The sequence below is a fragment of the Oxyura jamaicensis genome, chromosome 13, assembly GCF_011077185.1.
Source record: "Oxyura jamaicensis isolate SHBP4307 breed ruddy duck chromosome 13, BPBGC_Ojam_1.0, whole genome shotgun sequence".
Classification (NCBI taxonomy): Eukaryota; Metazoa; Chordata; class Aves; order Anseriformes; family Anatidae; genus Oxyura; species Oxyura jamaicensis.
Genome location: NC_048905.1, coordinates 7,287,919 through 7,303,540, shown reverse-complemented (window position 1 = coordinate 7,303,540; position 15,622 = coordinate 7,287,919). Strand labels below are relative to the sequence as shown.

Here is a 15,622-nt window from a genome sequence, read left to right as displayed (position 1 = left end):
GGCATTTCTTCCACACTCAGGGAGATGCAAATGTTACAAATGCACACAGAACTCAGCTTTTTGCACTGCCTGTTGTTTCTTTATGAGGCAGACTCAGGAACTGGATTTGGGATGGAAAAAAGGAGCCCAGGTGCTGCAACGGAGAGGCTGGGCCATGACAGGATCAGGAAAGACTCACCTGAAACCTGAGTGCACAGCAGCAAACAGACATCTAATGAAGAGGGGACAACGCGCAAGCTTGCAGCCAGTTAGTGCGTGCTTGCAAACAATGGCAATTGATTACATTGCATTTACAGTAATCAGCCACAGTCAGACAGAGCAAAAATCAAAGTGTTTGAGAGGAGCGGAGATGCAGCCACGCCAAGCTGTCGAGGCTAAAGCAGGCTTCATGAGCAGACCTCACCTGAGCTGGAGGTCCCGTGCTGGGCCACGGTGCGCCATTCACTGGAGCTGGCCTTTGAGATCAGCTCAAGCTGCAGCACGAAGCTGGCTGCTGCAGCTGGAACCTCTGGAGTGGCAGGAGGGCAGCCAGGCTGCTTGCAGGCTCTGGTGAGTCCTGGTCTCCAGCAGCACCAGCCTCTGAGGGCCTGGCCTGGCCTCTGGGCCTCCAGATGGTGTGCGTGGGGCTGCTTACCTACTGCATGCCTGTGGCTATGGGACGAGCCTTCTGCAGGTCGCAGCATCGCTGTGCCACCACCTGGCCCCACCCAGACATGAACATTCACGAGTCTTCCACCTCCCACCAGCACAACGGGGATAATGGAGCGATGGGGACATGGCTGCAGGACCAGAAAGAGAGGAACAGCCACCAACATGGGCTCTAGGAATACCATGAGGCAAAGAGCAGCTCTCACAGAGCAATCAACACAAAGAATCTGCTTTTAAAGGCTTTTGTTTGTTTGTTTTTTTAAACGTGAGCTCTGCTGGCACCTGCTTTCTCTGTAACCAGGGGCACAAGCAGAAGTGGTGATGAGCCCTCTGGACTGGTCTTTTTACAGGAACCCAGGGATCTCCTCACTGCACAGTGGTGCTGAGCACACGCCGGTGTACACCTCGGGGAGCTCCTCCATTCATTTTGACAGGTCAGACAGCGCAGGACACGACGCTGCCAGGAACAACACGCACACGTCCTCAGCCACCGGATCACGGGAACCAAAAGGCGCAAGCATTAAAGAGACAAACGACAGGTCAGGTAAGAAAAATACTGCCTCTTCATTTAATGTTTAAAGACATCAGTAAACAAACAACAGTATGCACAGTAAGAGGCTAAACCCCTCCCCTCTCCCCAAACAGCACCCTCCAAATCACAACAGGACCAAGTGACAACGTGGGAGAAGGAGCAGGAGCAGTCTGGGATTTGGGAAACCTCTGCTGTGTGAAGGCAAGATGACAGGACCTGCAGTGGGCAGCTTCCCTCACCCACGAGCAGAGTGACATCTGGGCACATGAGGGAGTGGCTTTGGCTCCAAATCTCTTGCAAACACACAGAAGGGCCACATGTGAACTTGGAAAACAGCTGGAAGCTGCATTGGAGGTGCAAGACAAACTGTGTACTGACCTTGGCAACCAAACTGCTGTTCTACAGTGATTTTAGCCTCTCACACAAGGAGGAAAATGGGGGTGTTAGGTCCAGCTTGGCAAAGTGTTGCAGTACTCATTTGTGAATGCAAAACTGAGTATGGGGGGAAACAAACAAGACTACACTCTGCATACATTCTTCCACCTTGCTCCAGCAAGCTGCTCCCTGCTCCAGTCATGCTCCTGACCCCTATCCCAGAACTGGCCTTGTCTTCTTGAATGGTTTTCTTTGAGCTGTGGAGCATCAGATGGTCAGAAAGGGCATCGGGAGGCAAGCCTCAGAGCAGGCTTCAGAGGACAACTGACTGGGTACCTGAGCAGAGGGCTGGGGAGACCGGGATGCGGCAGGTGTGTTGCTGACGAGAGGCAGAGGTTGAGGCACAAGCGCTCCAGCTCCCACCTTCTGGCAGAAGCCCACACGGAGTTACAGGAGCGGACTGAGCCAGTGCAGGTCGGGCTCGGAAGGCAGCTGCATGGCTGCCAGCCGGCACACGGCACAGATCTGAGCGCTACTTGAGTTTCCATTTCCCCGAGCGGCGACAGTTGGAACCGTGACATGTGGTGGAAATTAAGGAACACATTTCACTGCTCTCTGCCTTGCAGATAGCAGAAGTCTGCAGTGGTGCTGTTTCTGCTGCCACCGCTTGCAACCAAATACAAAGGGAGGGCTCGCTGGCACCCGTGCAGCCCAGTTAGCTGCACCAAGCATCAACGTGGGACCCCCCAGAGTCCAGAGTCCCACACCAGAGCCCTCAGATCTCGACATCACTCTCTTTGTCATTATCGTGGTCACCGTCATAAAACTCGTTGGCAGCTTCAGGCCTAGGGGAAGAGACAGTCATCATCAGTGAAGAACCTTGGCACCCTGGGGGCAAAGAAGAATGCCCACAGGTCTCACTGCAGGGCAAAAGATGCCTTGCACCCAAACACCTCAAGAATTGTTTTGTGAGGAGACCACACATTTACAGAGAGGATCCCTGGATAAAAAGCAGACTCAGAAGTGAGCTTGTATCTGTTCCAGGAAATGGTCTCCAGTACATACTCTACCCATCCCAGCAAGGACTGAAAGGGAAGCCCATTTCTCCAGAACAACAGAGCTGATACCTGCTGTAGTTTTCCTCAGAGCCTCTTTCCTCTGGATCAGGCTCATCTGTGCGATCGTAGCTGAGCAAGTCAGAAGGGACATCGTGGATCTGCACGCTGGGAGCATGGTTCAACATTTTCAGATTCTCAAATATCGTCTGCCTGATCTGATCCAAGTACTACTCAGAAAAAACAGAGAAGGATCACCACTGTCTGATCTGGTACTTTGCACGGAGCTACAGCTGTCAGCAGTACAACCTGCCTGCACCATCTACATGGTGGCCATGAGAAATGCATTAAAAAAAAAAAAAACTATTTATCAGAGCAGAGGAGGTAAGAGAGTTAATTCAATCACTGAGACTCCTGCACTTAGACAACAGTAAGACAATCCAGCCATGTTCTCAAATACTATCAGCCCTTTGGGACCTTCTGACATCCAAGAGGAAAGGCTATGCTTGCTCTTTGTCAACTTTCTGCTCCCACAATAATCCCTAGCTGGTTTCACAAGAGCATCAACCACAGGGTTTTTGGGGTTACACAGCTGGACACTGCAGCAAGCACTCACCTGCCTGGAGTTCTGATTTTCAATCCTCGTACTGACGTCAGGGTGAAGGGTGAAGTCTGGAGCGAAGTATTCGAAGTACTCTGCAATGGCATGAGCACAATGGTTAAAGCACAGAGGCAAGGGAGCCAGCCACCAGCTGCAGGGCAGCCGAGCTCGCTCTCCCACCATGCCAGAGGTGACCAGACCCTAACCACCACAGTGACGTACAGCTCTGCAGCTGTTGCTCCATACCATTCCTTGCAGAGTCAGCAAGAGTAACACTCAGATCACCCAACAGGAAGTGAACCACATTAAATAACACATCACACGGTCAGGGTGTGCCTGCCCAGCAAAGCCTGCGAGCAGGAGGTAGAAGGGAACCAGGGCTGTCTCTGAGATCAGGAAGTGCTGTCGCTTTTGCCCTGGTCTTATCTGTGGTCAATGCAGAATAGAAGTGCTATTTTTTCATCTGACACAACATACTTGAGCTCAACTAATGGAAAAAATACGGGAAATCCAACTTACCACTGTATGGGAGCTCTTCACTAATTGCTTCATCTACAAGCAACGACGTTTCGTAAGTCCTAAAAACATGGAATAACATGGGCTCAGCCCACAGAAAGCTACACAGTGCATGCAGGGACAAAGACCACAGCAACTGCTTAACCTGTGACCATCAGCTAGGATGGAAAAGACTCACCAGCACCGTGCCACGTTGCGGACTGTGTAACCGCCTCCTCCCAGTACCAGTAAGGGGATGTTGAAGCTCTTCACATACTCCACACATTCCCTAGAAATCCCAAACAAACATGCCTGAGCTGCTAACTGCAGCACGTGCTCACATCAGAAATGTCACCGTGTGCTCAGACGCCACCGTGGCTCGTGTGACACACCCAGGACTCAGGGCTCCTACCCTGGGAGACTGAGCCAGGTGCTACTGTGAACTGCTGCTCTTGCACAGAGCCCCATTCTGAGAGCCCCTCCCATCACACAAGGGTTTAAAAAAAAGAACCCACACAAACCAACAAACCCCCAAAACCATTGGTGTGGCTGAAGGCCAAAGTGAAGGTCTCACAGCAGAGGATGCTCTGCAGCCCTTCAGACTAAAGGACAGTCTTTCAACTAACTGCTGCGTCCCAGCCCCGCTGTACTTACCCATGCCCTCTTATGCTGAGGTTAAAACAACCCAAACGATCGCAACCCAAAGAATCAGCACCACACTGGGGACGAGAAAAAGAACAGCTGAATTTTGGCTACACAGGCACCGCTTTCTACATCTCCATCCTACCCCTCTGCCACCTGCATTCACCAGAGGTACAGACAGCAGCTCGGCTAGGACACACTGACCCCGACCCCCCGACCCCTGGGAACAGAGGGTAACCCAATAAGGAAACACCCTGCCAACCTACAGCCTCTGGACAGGGATGTACATGTGCACGGAGGCTCAGTTTCTTACCTGCAGCACTATGCAGGTGGGCTGATAATAATCTACCACCTGGTTAATGACTGGCTGGAAGAGGTGTTTATAACCTTTGGAGAGAAAGACAGGTTTGTCATGGCTCTGGAGAGAAGGACCAGCACACATCTGGGCAAGGGGAAAAGGCGGGGGACACCTACGTACTTTGGTCATCGATGCCATCTCGTAGCGGCACGTTGAGACAGTAATAACGGCCGCTCTCTGCACCAACTTCATACATGTCCCCTGGCCAAGGAAAGACAGGAGAGTCACAACAGCTCTAAGACTCCAGAGGTGCTGGAACACCAGATCTGGTCTGCACTGAGATGTATGATACCCTAGCTAGGATCCCCCTTTCTCCCCCCCATCCCTCCTCCATGCCTTTTCTTCCTCCTTTTTTCCCTGCAGTTGCCATTTTGTGATTTTATACCTCCAGACTCCAGCAGCACCCCTGAAGGACCCTGAAACAAGGCCAGGTTCACATTATAGAGGAAGCTGCATACCTGTGCCAGGGAAGAAGTAGTTCCCGTATTTATGGAACGACACTGTCATGACACGGTCCGTCAAGTAGAAAGCCTCCTGCACACCATCTCCGTGATGGATATCAATATCAATATACAGAACACGCGGGTGGTATCTACGAACAGGAGGAAAAACAGCATTATTGTCTGCTCCGCACCCAACCATGCTCCTGCCCACATGGCTCAGTATCGCCTGGAGCTCCAAAATCACTGCTGAAGTTTACCTGCAAGCCCACTTGCTAGAAGTCATCTGTCCCACCCCAGGCATATCAAACAGCTTTACATGTTACATTTGTACAGCGTCCACTTAAACACACACCCACTAAAACATTTTCTTCTGATGTGCTTCAAAAAAAGATAGCAGAACAGACGGTTTTCAGATAGAGCCACAAATATCTTGGAAACCACATAAAATCTATTTAAACCACACGGGGTTAGAAAGCTGTTGTGGTTTTTTTGTGTGTGCCCCCTCCCTGCAATCAGCCTGCCAGCGAGTTAATCTTTAAGAGCTCAAAAAATATTTAACCATATCTGGAACTGAATGGTAAGCTCGCCAAGGAGTGCTTAGCGCCTCGCTGGGCCTGGCAGCACCGTGGCCTAGCTGGCCAACACCAACACCACAGGGCTGGGATGCAGAGGCTGCCTTGCTCCAAACAAGGAGCAGGAGCTTGTGGTGCAGATCCTACTGGCTGTGAATGTCCAGGCAGAGTGTTGTCATTCTCAAAGGGTAGGGATCAGCCCTGGGGCAACACTGTGAGGATGGCGAGAGGTCGATCAACAACTACAGGGGTGAGGGAAGCACTGAGCGTGGCGCAAGTCAGAACAGATATTCAGACAGAAGGGAAAAGAAGGGTAACTGGGCTCAAACAGGCTCCTTTGGCTCAGCCATCCAAACAGGTGTTGCAGGCACGACATTTACTGGAGGAGAAGCTGGCTGGGTCACAGAGAATGAGGAAAGGGAGATCACCACAAGTAACAGTATTGGTGTAATGGTCAAAGGTGACGTGCAGGTGTCAGCACTGGAGACGGGGCCCTAAAGCCATGCCCTGCCCACCAACTCTAGAGCTGCCTGCTCAGCTGCACAGAACTTCTGCAACACTTCCTTAGGAAACGCTGCTTCTGGTCAGTCCCCAAAGAGCAGGGAATTAGACATCCACGCCAAAACCCTACAGGGAGAGATCCAAGAGAGCACTGAAACAGAGAGGAGGAGCATGTGGCTCATGCCATCTGTCCACTGGAAGCGTGGCATTCAGTGTATCTGCAGTGACCTAATCATGCTGGCTGATGGCACTGAGCCACGCTGACTAGCGAATCAGTACCTCATGACAGCCTCCCAGAGACATAAACCATATAAGTTGTCCAGATTTTGCCCTAGAGACAAATGATAGGAAAGAGAAAAAGAGGCTGCCAACACCCAGCCTTCACCCCCGGTAATGGAGGAAGGGACCTCCTAAGAGCAGAGGGACCACAGGGTCCCAGCAGCAAACTCAAGCACGCAGCCACCTCCTGCAGAAATGGTTCACCAGAACAGGAAATGAGAATAGATATAATATAACCTCCCGTGAGGGGTAACTGGGCTGTATCTGATGCCTCTAATAGAGGACTCACGTGAGACTAGAAAATAGGTCTGCAGATATACAGTAAAGACCCTAGGTTCCAGAAAAAATAGGGAAGACTGGCAGAGAGGAAGGAGGTACAAGAAATGCCAGTACACTCCATAAATCTGACTTTGCAAACAAATAAGCTTGCCACCGGTCACATACCTATTCTCCAGTCAACCCCACAACTTTTTCTTTTTAAATTCCATAGCATCTTGTCTCATTCAGCATTAAGCAGGGCATTTGAGAGTACAAAAAAAAAAATAAATCACAAAGCCAAGAAATTGAAAGTATTTTGGTAACCTTTCCTCTCAAAGTTTTGATTTCTAAAAATAATTTAAAAATGTTTTCTACACAAAGCAAGTGTCCTCTGATCAACCATGTGTTGCCCAAGTCCTGGTTCTTAAGCCAGTCAAGCAAATCAGGACAGATGCAGACCATTTTACTCTGTCTCCAGTGAGCCACACTTTGCATTTACCTACAAAAGGTTCACTGTGGCAAAAACCCTGATTCAGGAGACCCTGGAATGGATATTTCACAGATGGTTAAAGAGTAACAAAGTTTAACCTTTCCCATATCACTTGAGCAGCATACAACAAAACTGGAGTCAGATATTCCAATTCACAAGACCCCTTCCTGTGCCTAAAGAAGAGATCAGGCCAAGAGATCAAGCTGTTGGCCTCCTCGGACTTTAGAAAGACACGGCCACCAGCCACACAAGGAGGGAGATTCAGCAGGGAAGAGCAGGAAAGCACCATCCCCAGCGGTACTGCACATGCCCCATGTCCTTACTTGAGCAGCTCCAGGATGCCAATAACTATGTCATTGACGTAACAAAACCCAGAAGCCTGCAATACAAAGAAAACCAATTCACATTAGAACAGGATCAGCCCGGAACGCAGGCTCAAACAGACAGAGCAGGCTGCAGATTCTCCTCATTACCTCAAACTTTTTGGCGTGATGCAGGCCCCCTGCCCAGTTTATCGCAATATCGCAGATCTAAGGAAGGAAAAATAAGTTAGCTTGAGATGACAGCATGGTAACAACCACCTCGCATCCACCTCCCCGGTCAATAGGGACAACCAGCACAGCACTGTGTCCCACATACACCTTTTTACCCCTTCCTCTACCTATGGAGGCTTTTCCAAACTTCGTCTTGCTCATTAGCCCAGTGTTTGTTACCTGGCACACGTAGCTTGTTCCTGCACTTTGCTTCTGGGAAAGGTCTACTGAGCATAAAAGACTTCTCCTGAAGTCCTCACACTTCTGAAGTTTTGTTTGATATCCTCCCCAGCAACCCTCTCCTTCACACCTTCTGGGTGGTCTCACTTAGTGCATTCCCACAGCAGAGGCCGAGCAGCACGCTGAGGTCTCCCAGCAGCTGGGTTCACTGAAGACCCCGGGTTTGTTTGTTCTACAGCGCTGAGAGTACTTCGTGACTGTACTCCTGCAGGATTAACCACCTGTGGCTCCCTCTGGATTCAACATCCACTAAATGGCTGCTTCTGACAATACAGGAATGGTCTCAAACTTCACAGTCCTGCAGTGCTAAGAATTTATGCTACGACATAGCAGTGCTTGCTATGTTGTTATACAAAACACATCCATGGGGTTATCCGTAAGCTGATAACCAGTTAACTTACAGCTGTGTTTCAAAGGCAAGCCCACCAGCTTAGTTACCTTGTTGTTCAGCTGTGTTGCTCCCTGCAGGGAGGCTCCAGTATAGCGAGAGCAGAATTCAAAGAGACCTGGAAACACTGGGCTGAAAAAAAAAAATAAATACAAAAAATATGATTTGAACAAAGAACACTTAATTCCTCCCAGTTCTTCCAGAGCAAAGCCAGGAAAAAAATTGTCCAGGGACACTACTTGACCAATAGCAAAACTCACTCTCTCTGACAAGGTTAATTTGGGATCATTCTGACCCTGCTTATAAGACGGAGTACCAGCAGGTAGCAATCTGACTGCAAACACAGTGGCAAACTTAGTGAATCTGATAACAATTACCAAGTCAGTGCAGAAAAGGCTTCCCATACCCACAACACAAGCCAGGGTGCATGTGCCTGGAGCTAGGACACGACACAGGAGGAAGGAGGGCAGAGCTCTTAGGGCAGAGCTGAGGCACGACCCACCCGAGCAGGCAGGGCCAGCCCCGGTACCAGGATCTCTGGGAGAGTACAGGAACACAGCACGTGGAGACCCTGCATCACTGACTCACAGGCAGCATGTTACAAACATCATTCATAGAATGGCCTGGGTTGGAAAGGACCTCAAAAATCACCCAGTGCCAACACCCTGCCATAGGGATGCCACCCCCCAGATCAGGTTGCCCAGGGCCTCATCTAACCTGGCCTTGAGCACCTCCAGGGATGGGGCATCCACAGCCTCTCTGGGCAACCTGTTCCAGTGCCTCACCGCCCTCTGAGTAAAAAGTTTCCTCCTAACCTCTAATCTAAATCTCCCCTCTTTAAATTATAAACTAAAACTAAACTAAAACCATTGGTTTTAAACCATTTAGTTTAAAACCTGTCATGGACAAGCGATGGCTTAAGAACTGTGGTGTTGTTTTTTTCCTCCTCTATTCTGAGAAGATGGTTTCTGATCATCAGAGCAGTGACATTACAGAACAGTCTTCCAATTCCAGCCTAAGTATTAAAAACCAGGCTATACCGATACCTTTTTGTGACAACACTGTTCTCTATGTAACATAACTCCTCTCGTGCTTGTACTTACAGCTTTGCCTTCCAAAGGATACAAAGAACAATCCTATTCTTGGACAGACATTCTTTTCCTCAGCCAGACATAGTATATATACTGTCTGCCTCCTCAGTCACCCGGAGAGCCCATCCACACTTTTCTTTCAAGTTTCATCTCTCATGAACATGAAAGGCTGGAACTGAATATTCTCAACAAGACCTCATGTGGTTTGGTACAGAAGCATGACACTCTCCTCTGTCCTACCTGAAAATCAGGCTCTCAGAGCTGCCTTGAATTTAACATGCACATATAAAGGTAGATGAAAAGGCAGGCAATTATTTAAAAAAATAGCATGCTCAAGGAGAACTGGAGGTTCTGCAAGAACAAGTAGAGATACAGTCTCTAACTCAACAAGCTTAGTGTAAATATAGATCTAAAAAGATGGACAGCAAGATCTAAAGAGAAGGGAAATGAATTAAGGAGGTTCTGATAATCTGATACACTCAGGAGGGGCACACACCTCGTTCTGTTTAAAGAAAATAAAAACCAGCACATGCTACAGGAGCTCTGCAGACACAAGCACCGCAGGATCACTTCAGCCTTTCCAATCCCGTTTCACAGGAGGCACAGAGCACTCACCAGTCATCGCCCACGTTGAAAGCGTTGAGGCTCTTGGTGAACCCCTGCATGTTGTTGGGACTCACTCTCTGCAGGAAGTCTATGTAGTCCTCGGAGTGGAATCGGCACATGTCATGCTGGGATGCCTGGTACGGCTTGAAAACCTTCAAGACAGAAAGACAACGCTTATTTCCCACTCAAAGTTGTGCTTGGTTTGGCTGCAAGAAGTCCCAGGCTGACAAATGACCTGCACAAGGTCTGTCTAGAAGCGTGCCAGTACACTGGCTTCCTGACAGTCAGGTTTATTTAAATGCAGCAAGCCGCTCCACACAGCGTTTTCCTACTGCTGTCTATCTTCTGGCCATAAGCACATCTCCTGACTCTCATAACAACTGCAGCTTTTCCCATGTACTCTCCGATCCCTTCTTTCCACCAACACACCCCCAGCCCATGGCTTGTCAGCTAGCAAAAGGGAACAGCTGGCTCTAAACTTGAGGTTTTTCTTCACCGGGGAGCAGTAGTCCCTGATCAGTCCCCAGCTGTCAGGGAACCCAAACCACCTTGATGTAAGGGGGTTTCTGTCCCTTCACTGGATCAGCCTGCAGCCGGCTGCTAAGTTCAGAAGTTGTTTGGAGCAGGTTTGTGGGTAGATGGAACATACGCATAAGCTTTGTTTCCCTTGGAAAGAAAGTCAGCAAGAAACAACCATGGAGCTGGGTGGATTCAAATTAAAGTTCTCGTGACAACACGCGCTTGCCAGTTTGGCACTTACCACACATACCTCAATATCCAGGAAGTTAAAAATCAACACCACGTACCCCGTAAGAGGAAACTAAAGCTATGCTGAAATCAGTGAGAGATCTTCGGTGTTTCACAACTTGTCTTCATTAAGTTGTGCACTTAATGAAACAGTGGGAAGATGAAAAAAAAAACATGAAACGAGCTTGTCTCCAGAGGGAAAATGTGTCAGGGCAACTCCCACAGCATGCCTGTTTCCTGTGCTATGCAGGACCCCGCAGAGACCTGTTGATTTGCAGAGGGAAAGTAGAGCCTAAGCCACGTAACATCTCCTGTAGGGCACAACTCTACCGACCTGTGCAGCACGGTGCTTTTCCACGCAAACATGCAGGGTTTGGTGTTTCTCAGAGGCTGGGACAGGATGACACAGGCAGGAGCCCCCACCACAGCTGCTGAAGGTGGAGGCCAGACACCCCCTGAGAGACCAGCTCCAGCAGGACCAAAAGCAGCACTAAAGAATCACCACGGAAAAGAAGCAACCCTCACGGGGTATCAAGAGGCTCTCTCGGACAACGAAAAGCAGGGACTTGGAAGTCAAAGCAGAAAGGGGGGGCGGGGGGGGAGGTGGAAATAAAAACAAGACGGAAAGCTTCAAGCCTGACTCAGCTGCTGGCAGAAGGAGAAAGCTGACTCCTTCCCCTCCGTGCCCTTCGCCCACACGATCCCATCCAGTTTCTGGAGCAGGCCCTGGCGCTCAGCACCCCGCTCCGCCAGCTCAGCACCAGGCTCCCCTGCTTCTGCCGAGTGACCAGGTCGCAGCGGCTCTCGCCAGGACCCAGATGTGGCACAAGAACGGCAATGGGAACACACAGCAGAGGAGCAGGGAAGATAAACAGCTGGACAGACACACTCTCTCCTTCAGCAGCACTGAGCCCTGAGGATTTGCTCACCACGGCCACAAATAAGCTGGGAAGAGGCAAACCCCACTTCAGCTACCTCGACAAAATAGCGGCCTCTTGCTTGGAGGAGGCCGGGAAGGCAGATAATGATGCAACCATAACACGAAGTCGACAGGGCCTTTTATAGGCACAGTCGGCCAATAATCCCCTGCTTTTATTTGCTTGTCACTCTGCCAGTTGCTGACTGCTCAGGATGAAGTTTCCTCTGCGGTTTTCAGCTTCGTGATGACATTTTGTGGAAAATATAACCAAAAAAAAACCATTTCAAGGCTAAAAACGCAGTGAAGTGCACAGCCCTGCCTACTGCCTCATGCAGACAGGGACCTGACACAGCAGTGTCACATCAGAATGTGTTTTCCTGCAGAAACAGCAGAAGGCAAACAAACAAACAAACTTTAGCGAAGCTACTCGTAGAAGTTCATACATTTGCAGTAAACATTTGAAAGCTAAACTCTGCCAAGATCTCGTGTGCTCCGAGCGCACTCCAGCCAGATCTCCCCCGGGAGCACAGCAGGAACAGGGCTATTTTCTGTTGTTTCAGTGGTCTCAAGTGGTGGTACCCAGGCATGACAGGAGAGAATAGATTGATTAAAAGGCAGAGACGCATCTGGGAAGAAAAGAAAAAAAACTGAAGGGGGAACAAACAGAAGTATGCGAGGTTGGAAAGAGAAAGAAGACAAGCCCTGGCCAGGGCAGGAGATGGGGACAAGAAAATCAAAGGGAAGGGCAAGTTGGGTGACAAGGGCCAGGGAAGAGAGAGAGCAGGTAAGAGAGGGGAAATGAAGGATCAGAAACCAAGACAGGGAAAGCTAAATACAGAAGGTGCTGCATCCTGCCAGCGCATTAAGCAGGGACTGGCTTCCCAATGCTCTTCCTTCAGCCAGCAGACACCACAAAATCATCTCACACCAGGCTGCACCCTACAGAGGGCAAAACATTCAGCAGCCACAGGTTACCTGCAAAAGCTCCTATGAGGACAGCCGAAAAATCCAAAACGTGATGTTACCAGATATCAAGCTACTGCAATTACAGGGAGCTTTAAAAAAAAAAATGTTTAAGCATACCAAATTAATTTCACGTATCGCATCATGTTGCGCTGGTCCTTTTAAAAACTGGTATTTGTTAATTTTGGGACAGCTCATTTTCTGTTTCCTGCCACTCGCTCCACAGGTCTCTCAGCACAGAGTGGAGGAGCTTGAATTTGAGCCCGCTCCAAATGCCAGGTGCTGGTACTGGTTCGGCTGCTCACACTTTGCCCCGAAAAAAAAAAAAAAAGGTGGGAAAACTGCATTGTTATCACACCTGCAAGGATTTTGCACCGTGCCCTGCCTCAAATCCTGCAGAAGACACTGCAAACACGCCGGCGTATGATGTGCCAGAATCTCCACTGCTCTCTTGTGCTCACAAGAACACAGCTTCCATCCAACATCGCCCGATTCTCAGGAGCTTGGCCAGCATCCCTTAAGGACAGCCCTTCTCTGCAATCACAACTAAATATTTAGTCAGGGCCTTGAAAGCACAGCAGGAGCTGGCTACTTTTGCTTAGCTTCTGATGCTGGGGATGAGGGAACCTGGGGAGCTGCCTGGCCTAGCTGGAGACTGCTGTTTGCATGGAGCTGATGCAAAGAAACGCGCGGCCCGGTGCTTTTACAGAAGCTCATGAGCCGTCCCTAAAGCAGGCTGCAAACCTGATAACCCATCCCAGAGCTTGACCAGGCTTTCTTCTTCACAACTTCATGGTTAAGTCCTGCTTATTTTTGTTTTTATCAGCTTGCAATCGCCTACAATCATTTTGAGAGCGCCTGCATCAGCGTAACCCCCTGGTCACCCAGCTCAGACACGAGCAGCGGGGGAAGCTGGAGCGTCCCAGGGATCAGAGCCCGACTGCGCGAGGGCGAAGAACACCGCCAGGGTGCAGGAACAGAGGGGAAGGAGCAACACCCCTGGTTTTACACCCTGTGTACTAACCATGCGTGATGATGCCAGTGACAAAAACTGCTCTTTGCTCTTTTTAATGAGGTAACTCCCCTGAGAGGACACCACACAAACAGACACAGGGGCCTGGAGCTGCAGCGCAGTGCTGGGGCACGGCCCTGCCCCAGGGCACACCAGGCAGATTACAGGCTCTGGGGACAACAGGCAGCACTCAGACACCTTGAGCTGGGACCTGAAATTATGCCAGCTGCTGCAGGAATCCTGTCCCAAAGCAGTCCAGAAGCCATCCTTTGGTACTGGAACCAAAAATAAGCTGCCCGAGGACTAAACAAGCTGCACCAAAGCACGCAGCCGCTGCACATGGCATATCCTGCAGGCCAAAGCATGGAGCAGCCGTCTCAAAAGCAACGGGCAGGCACGTGCCTCTCACCAGGCCTGCCTTGGTGCTGCGAGGCGTTACACTGCATGCCCAGTGCTGGAAGAGTGGGCAGCAAAGGGAGCAGGGCTTCGGAAGGGAAGGGGCTCAGTTCAGGCCCCCTTGCACTAAGTGAAATAAAGTATTTCACAGCAGGGGTACCACATACCTGTGCTGATATTCTACTGATCCTGTTCTTCAAACACATGAAGATTTAAATTCTCTTTCAGGTTATCACTAAACACGTACCACGTTTTATCAGGTCAGAGTTCAGGAGAAGGACATCTTTCTAACAGTGACAGCAGGAATGCACTGGACTAGACTGTGGGAACTGGGTGGTCAGTAAGGACTGTGAAGATCGTTTATCAGGTATAAGACGGGATTAATGAAACCCATTTGGGCACCACAATGAACTAGTTAGCCTCTTGAGGAGCTTTCTTCAGCTTTACCACTCTATGGCCACACACAGTGCTGACCACCAAGTCCTGCCTGGAAACAGCCACAGCCACAGGCACTTCAGGTCCAGGATCGCCGCTCCAGCCCCAGGCAGGGCACTGCGCGCAGAGGCTGCACAGGAGGCTGACAACCCGTGGTGACACTGAATCACAGAACATCAGGGACCGGGAGGGACCCTGAAAGATCACCTAGTGCAATCCCCCTGCCAGAGCAGGAACACCTCGATCAGGTCACACAGGAAGGCGTCCAGGCGGGTTTTGGATGTGTCCAGAGACAGAGATCCCACAGCCCCCCACAGACCTGGTCCGTGTTCTGCCACCCTCACTGTGAAAACGTTTCATATTTAGGTGGAGCCTCCTACGTTCCAGCTTGCACCCGTTGCCCCCTGCCCTACCGCTGGGTGTCACCGAGAAGAGCCCGGCCCCTCCCTCCCGACCCCGTAGGTATTTACGGGCATTAACCAGGCCCCCCCTCGGCCTCCCCCCCTCACCCCCCCCCCACGCCCCGCTCACGATCATCTTCTTGTAGAGGCCGTAGTGCAGCACCAGGCTGTGGGTGAGCGCCAGGCGGTGCGGCTTCATGGGGTGCCCGGCTCCTGCAAGCACAGCGACAGGGGGGGGAGCTCAGGGGGGGGGGTCTCGGGGGAGGGCCTCGGGGGGGTCCCACCGCCCCCCGGCCCTCACCGTAGTGGAAGTTGCCGACGTCGGGGTCGTAGAAGTAGGCCACGGTCTTCGCCATGGCCGACGGGCCGCCGCCGCGCGCACCGCTACGTCATCGCCCCGCGCCCGCCCTGCGTCACCGCTCGCCGGAGGGGCGGGGACGCGCGGGGGGGCGGCCTGGTGCCAGTTACAGACCAGTTACAGACCAGTTACAGACCAGCTGCTCTCAGCTGCCCCCAGTTACCTCTCAGCTGCCCCCAGTTACCTCTCAGCTGCCCCCAGTTACCTCTCAGCTGTCCCCAGTTACCACCAGTTGCTCCCAGTTACCTCCCAGCTGCCCCCAGTTACCTCCCAGCTGCCCCCAG

The 15,622-nt window shown here is 50.9% G+C and overlaps 1 protein-coding gene across 1 annotated transcript; it reads right to left on the bottom strand.

Moving 5' to 3' along the window:
* Positions 1-1,188: 1,188 nt before the first annotated feature.
* Positions 1,189-15,406, bottom strand: HDAC3 (histone deacetylase 3). Its single transcript, XM_035338859.1, has 15 exons — positions 15,282-15,406; positions 15,111-15,193; positions 10,117-10,259; positions 8,461-8,542; positions 7,723-7,779; positions 7,573-7,628; positions 5,165-5,298; positions 4,827-4,907; positions 4,662-4,735; positions 4,361-4,425; positions 3,906-3,995; positions 3,731-3,789; positions 3,227-3,306; positions 2,683-2,840; positions 1,189-2,400 (listed from the first exon to the last, which is right to left on the bottom strand). The coding sequence occupies exons 1-15, from the start codon at positions 15,334-15,336 to the stop codon at positions 2,331-2,333; spliced, it is 1,287 nt and encodes a 428-aa protein (XP_035194750.1). The 5' UTR covers positions 15,337-15,406; the 3' UTR covers positions 1,189-2,330.
* Positions 15,407-15,622: the final 216 nt, after the last annotated feature.

What these genes read in the sequence shown, in the direction of transcription:
- HDAC3 (XM_035338859.1), bottom strand. Translation starts at nt 15,336, where the DNA reads ATGGCGAAGACCGTGGCCTACTTCTACGACCCCGACGTCGGCAACTTC. An exon ending in CTACTTCTTCCCTGGCACAG is followed by an intron (nt 4,908 to 5,164) that starts GTATGCAGCTTC and finishes TTCCTTGGCCAG; the next exon opens with GGGACATGTATGAAGTTGGT. An exon ending in CCACCTGCATAGTGCTGCAG is followed by an intron (nt 4,426 to 4,661) that starts GTAAGAAACTGA and finishes TCTCGTCCCCAG; the next exon opens with TGTGGTGCTGATTCTTTGGG.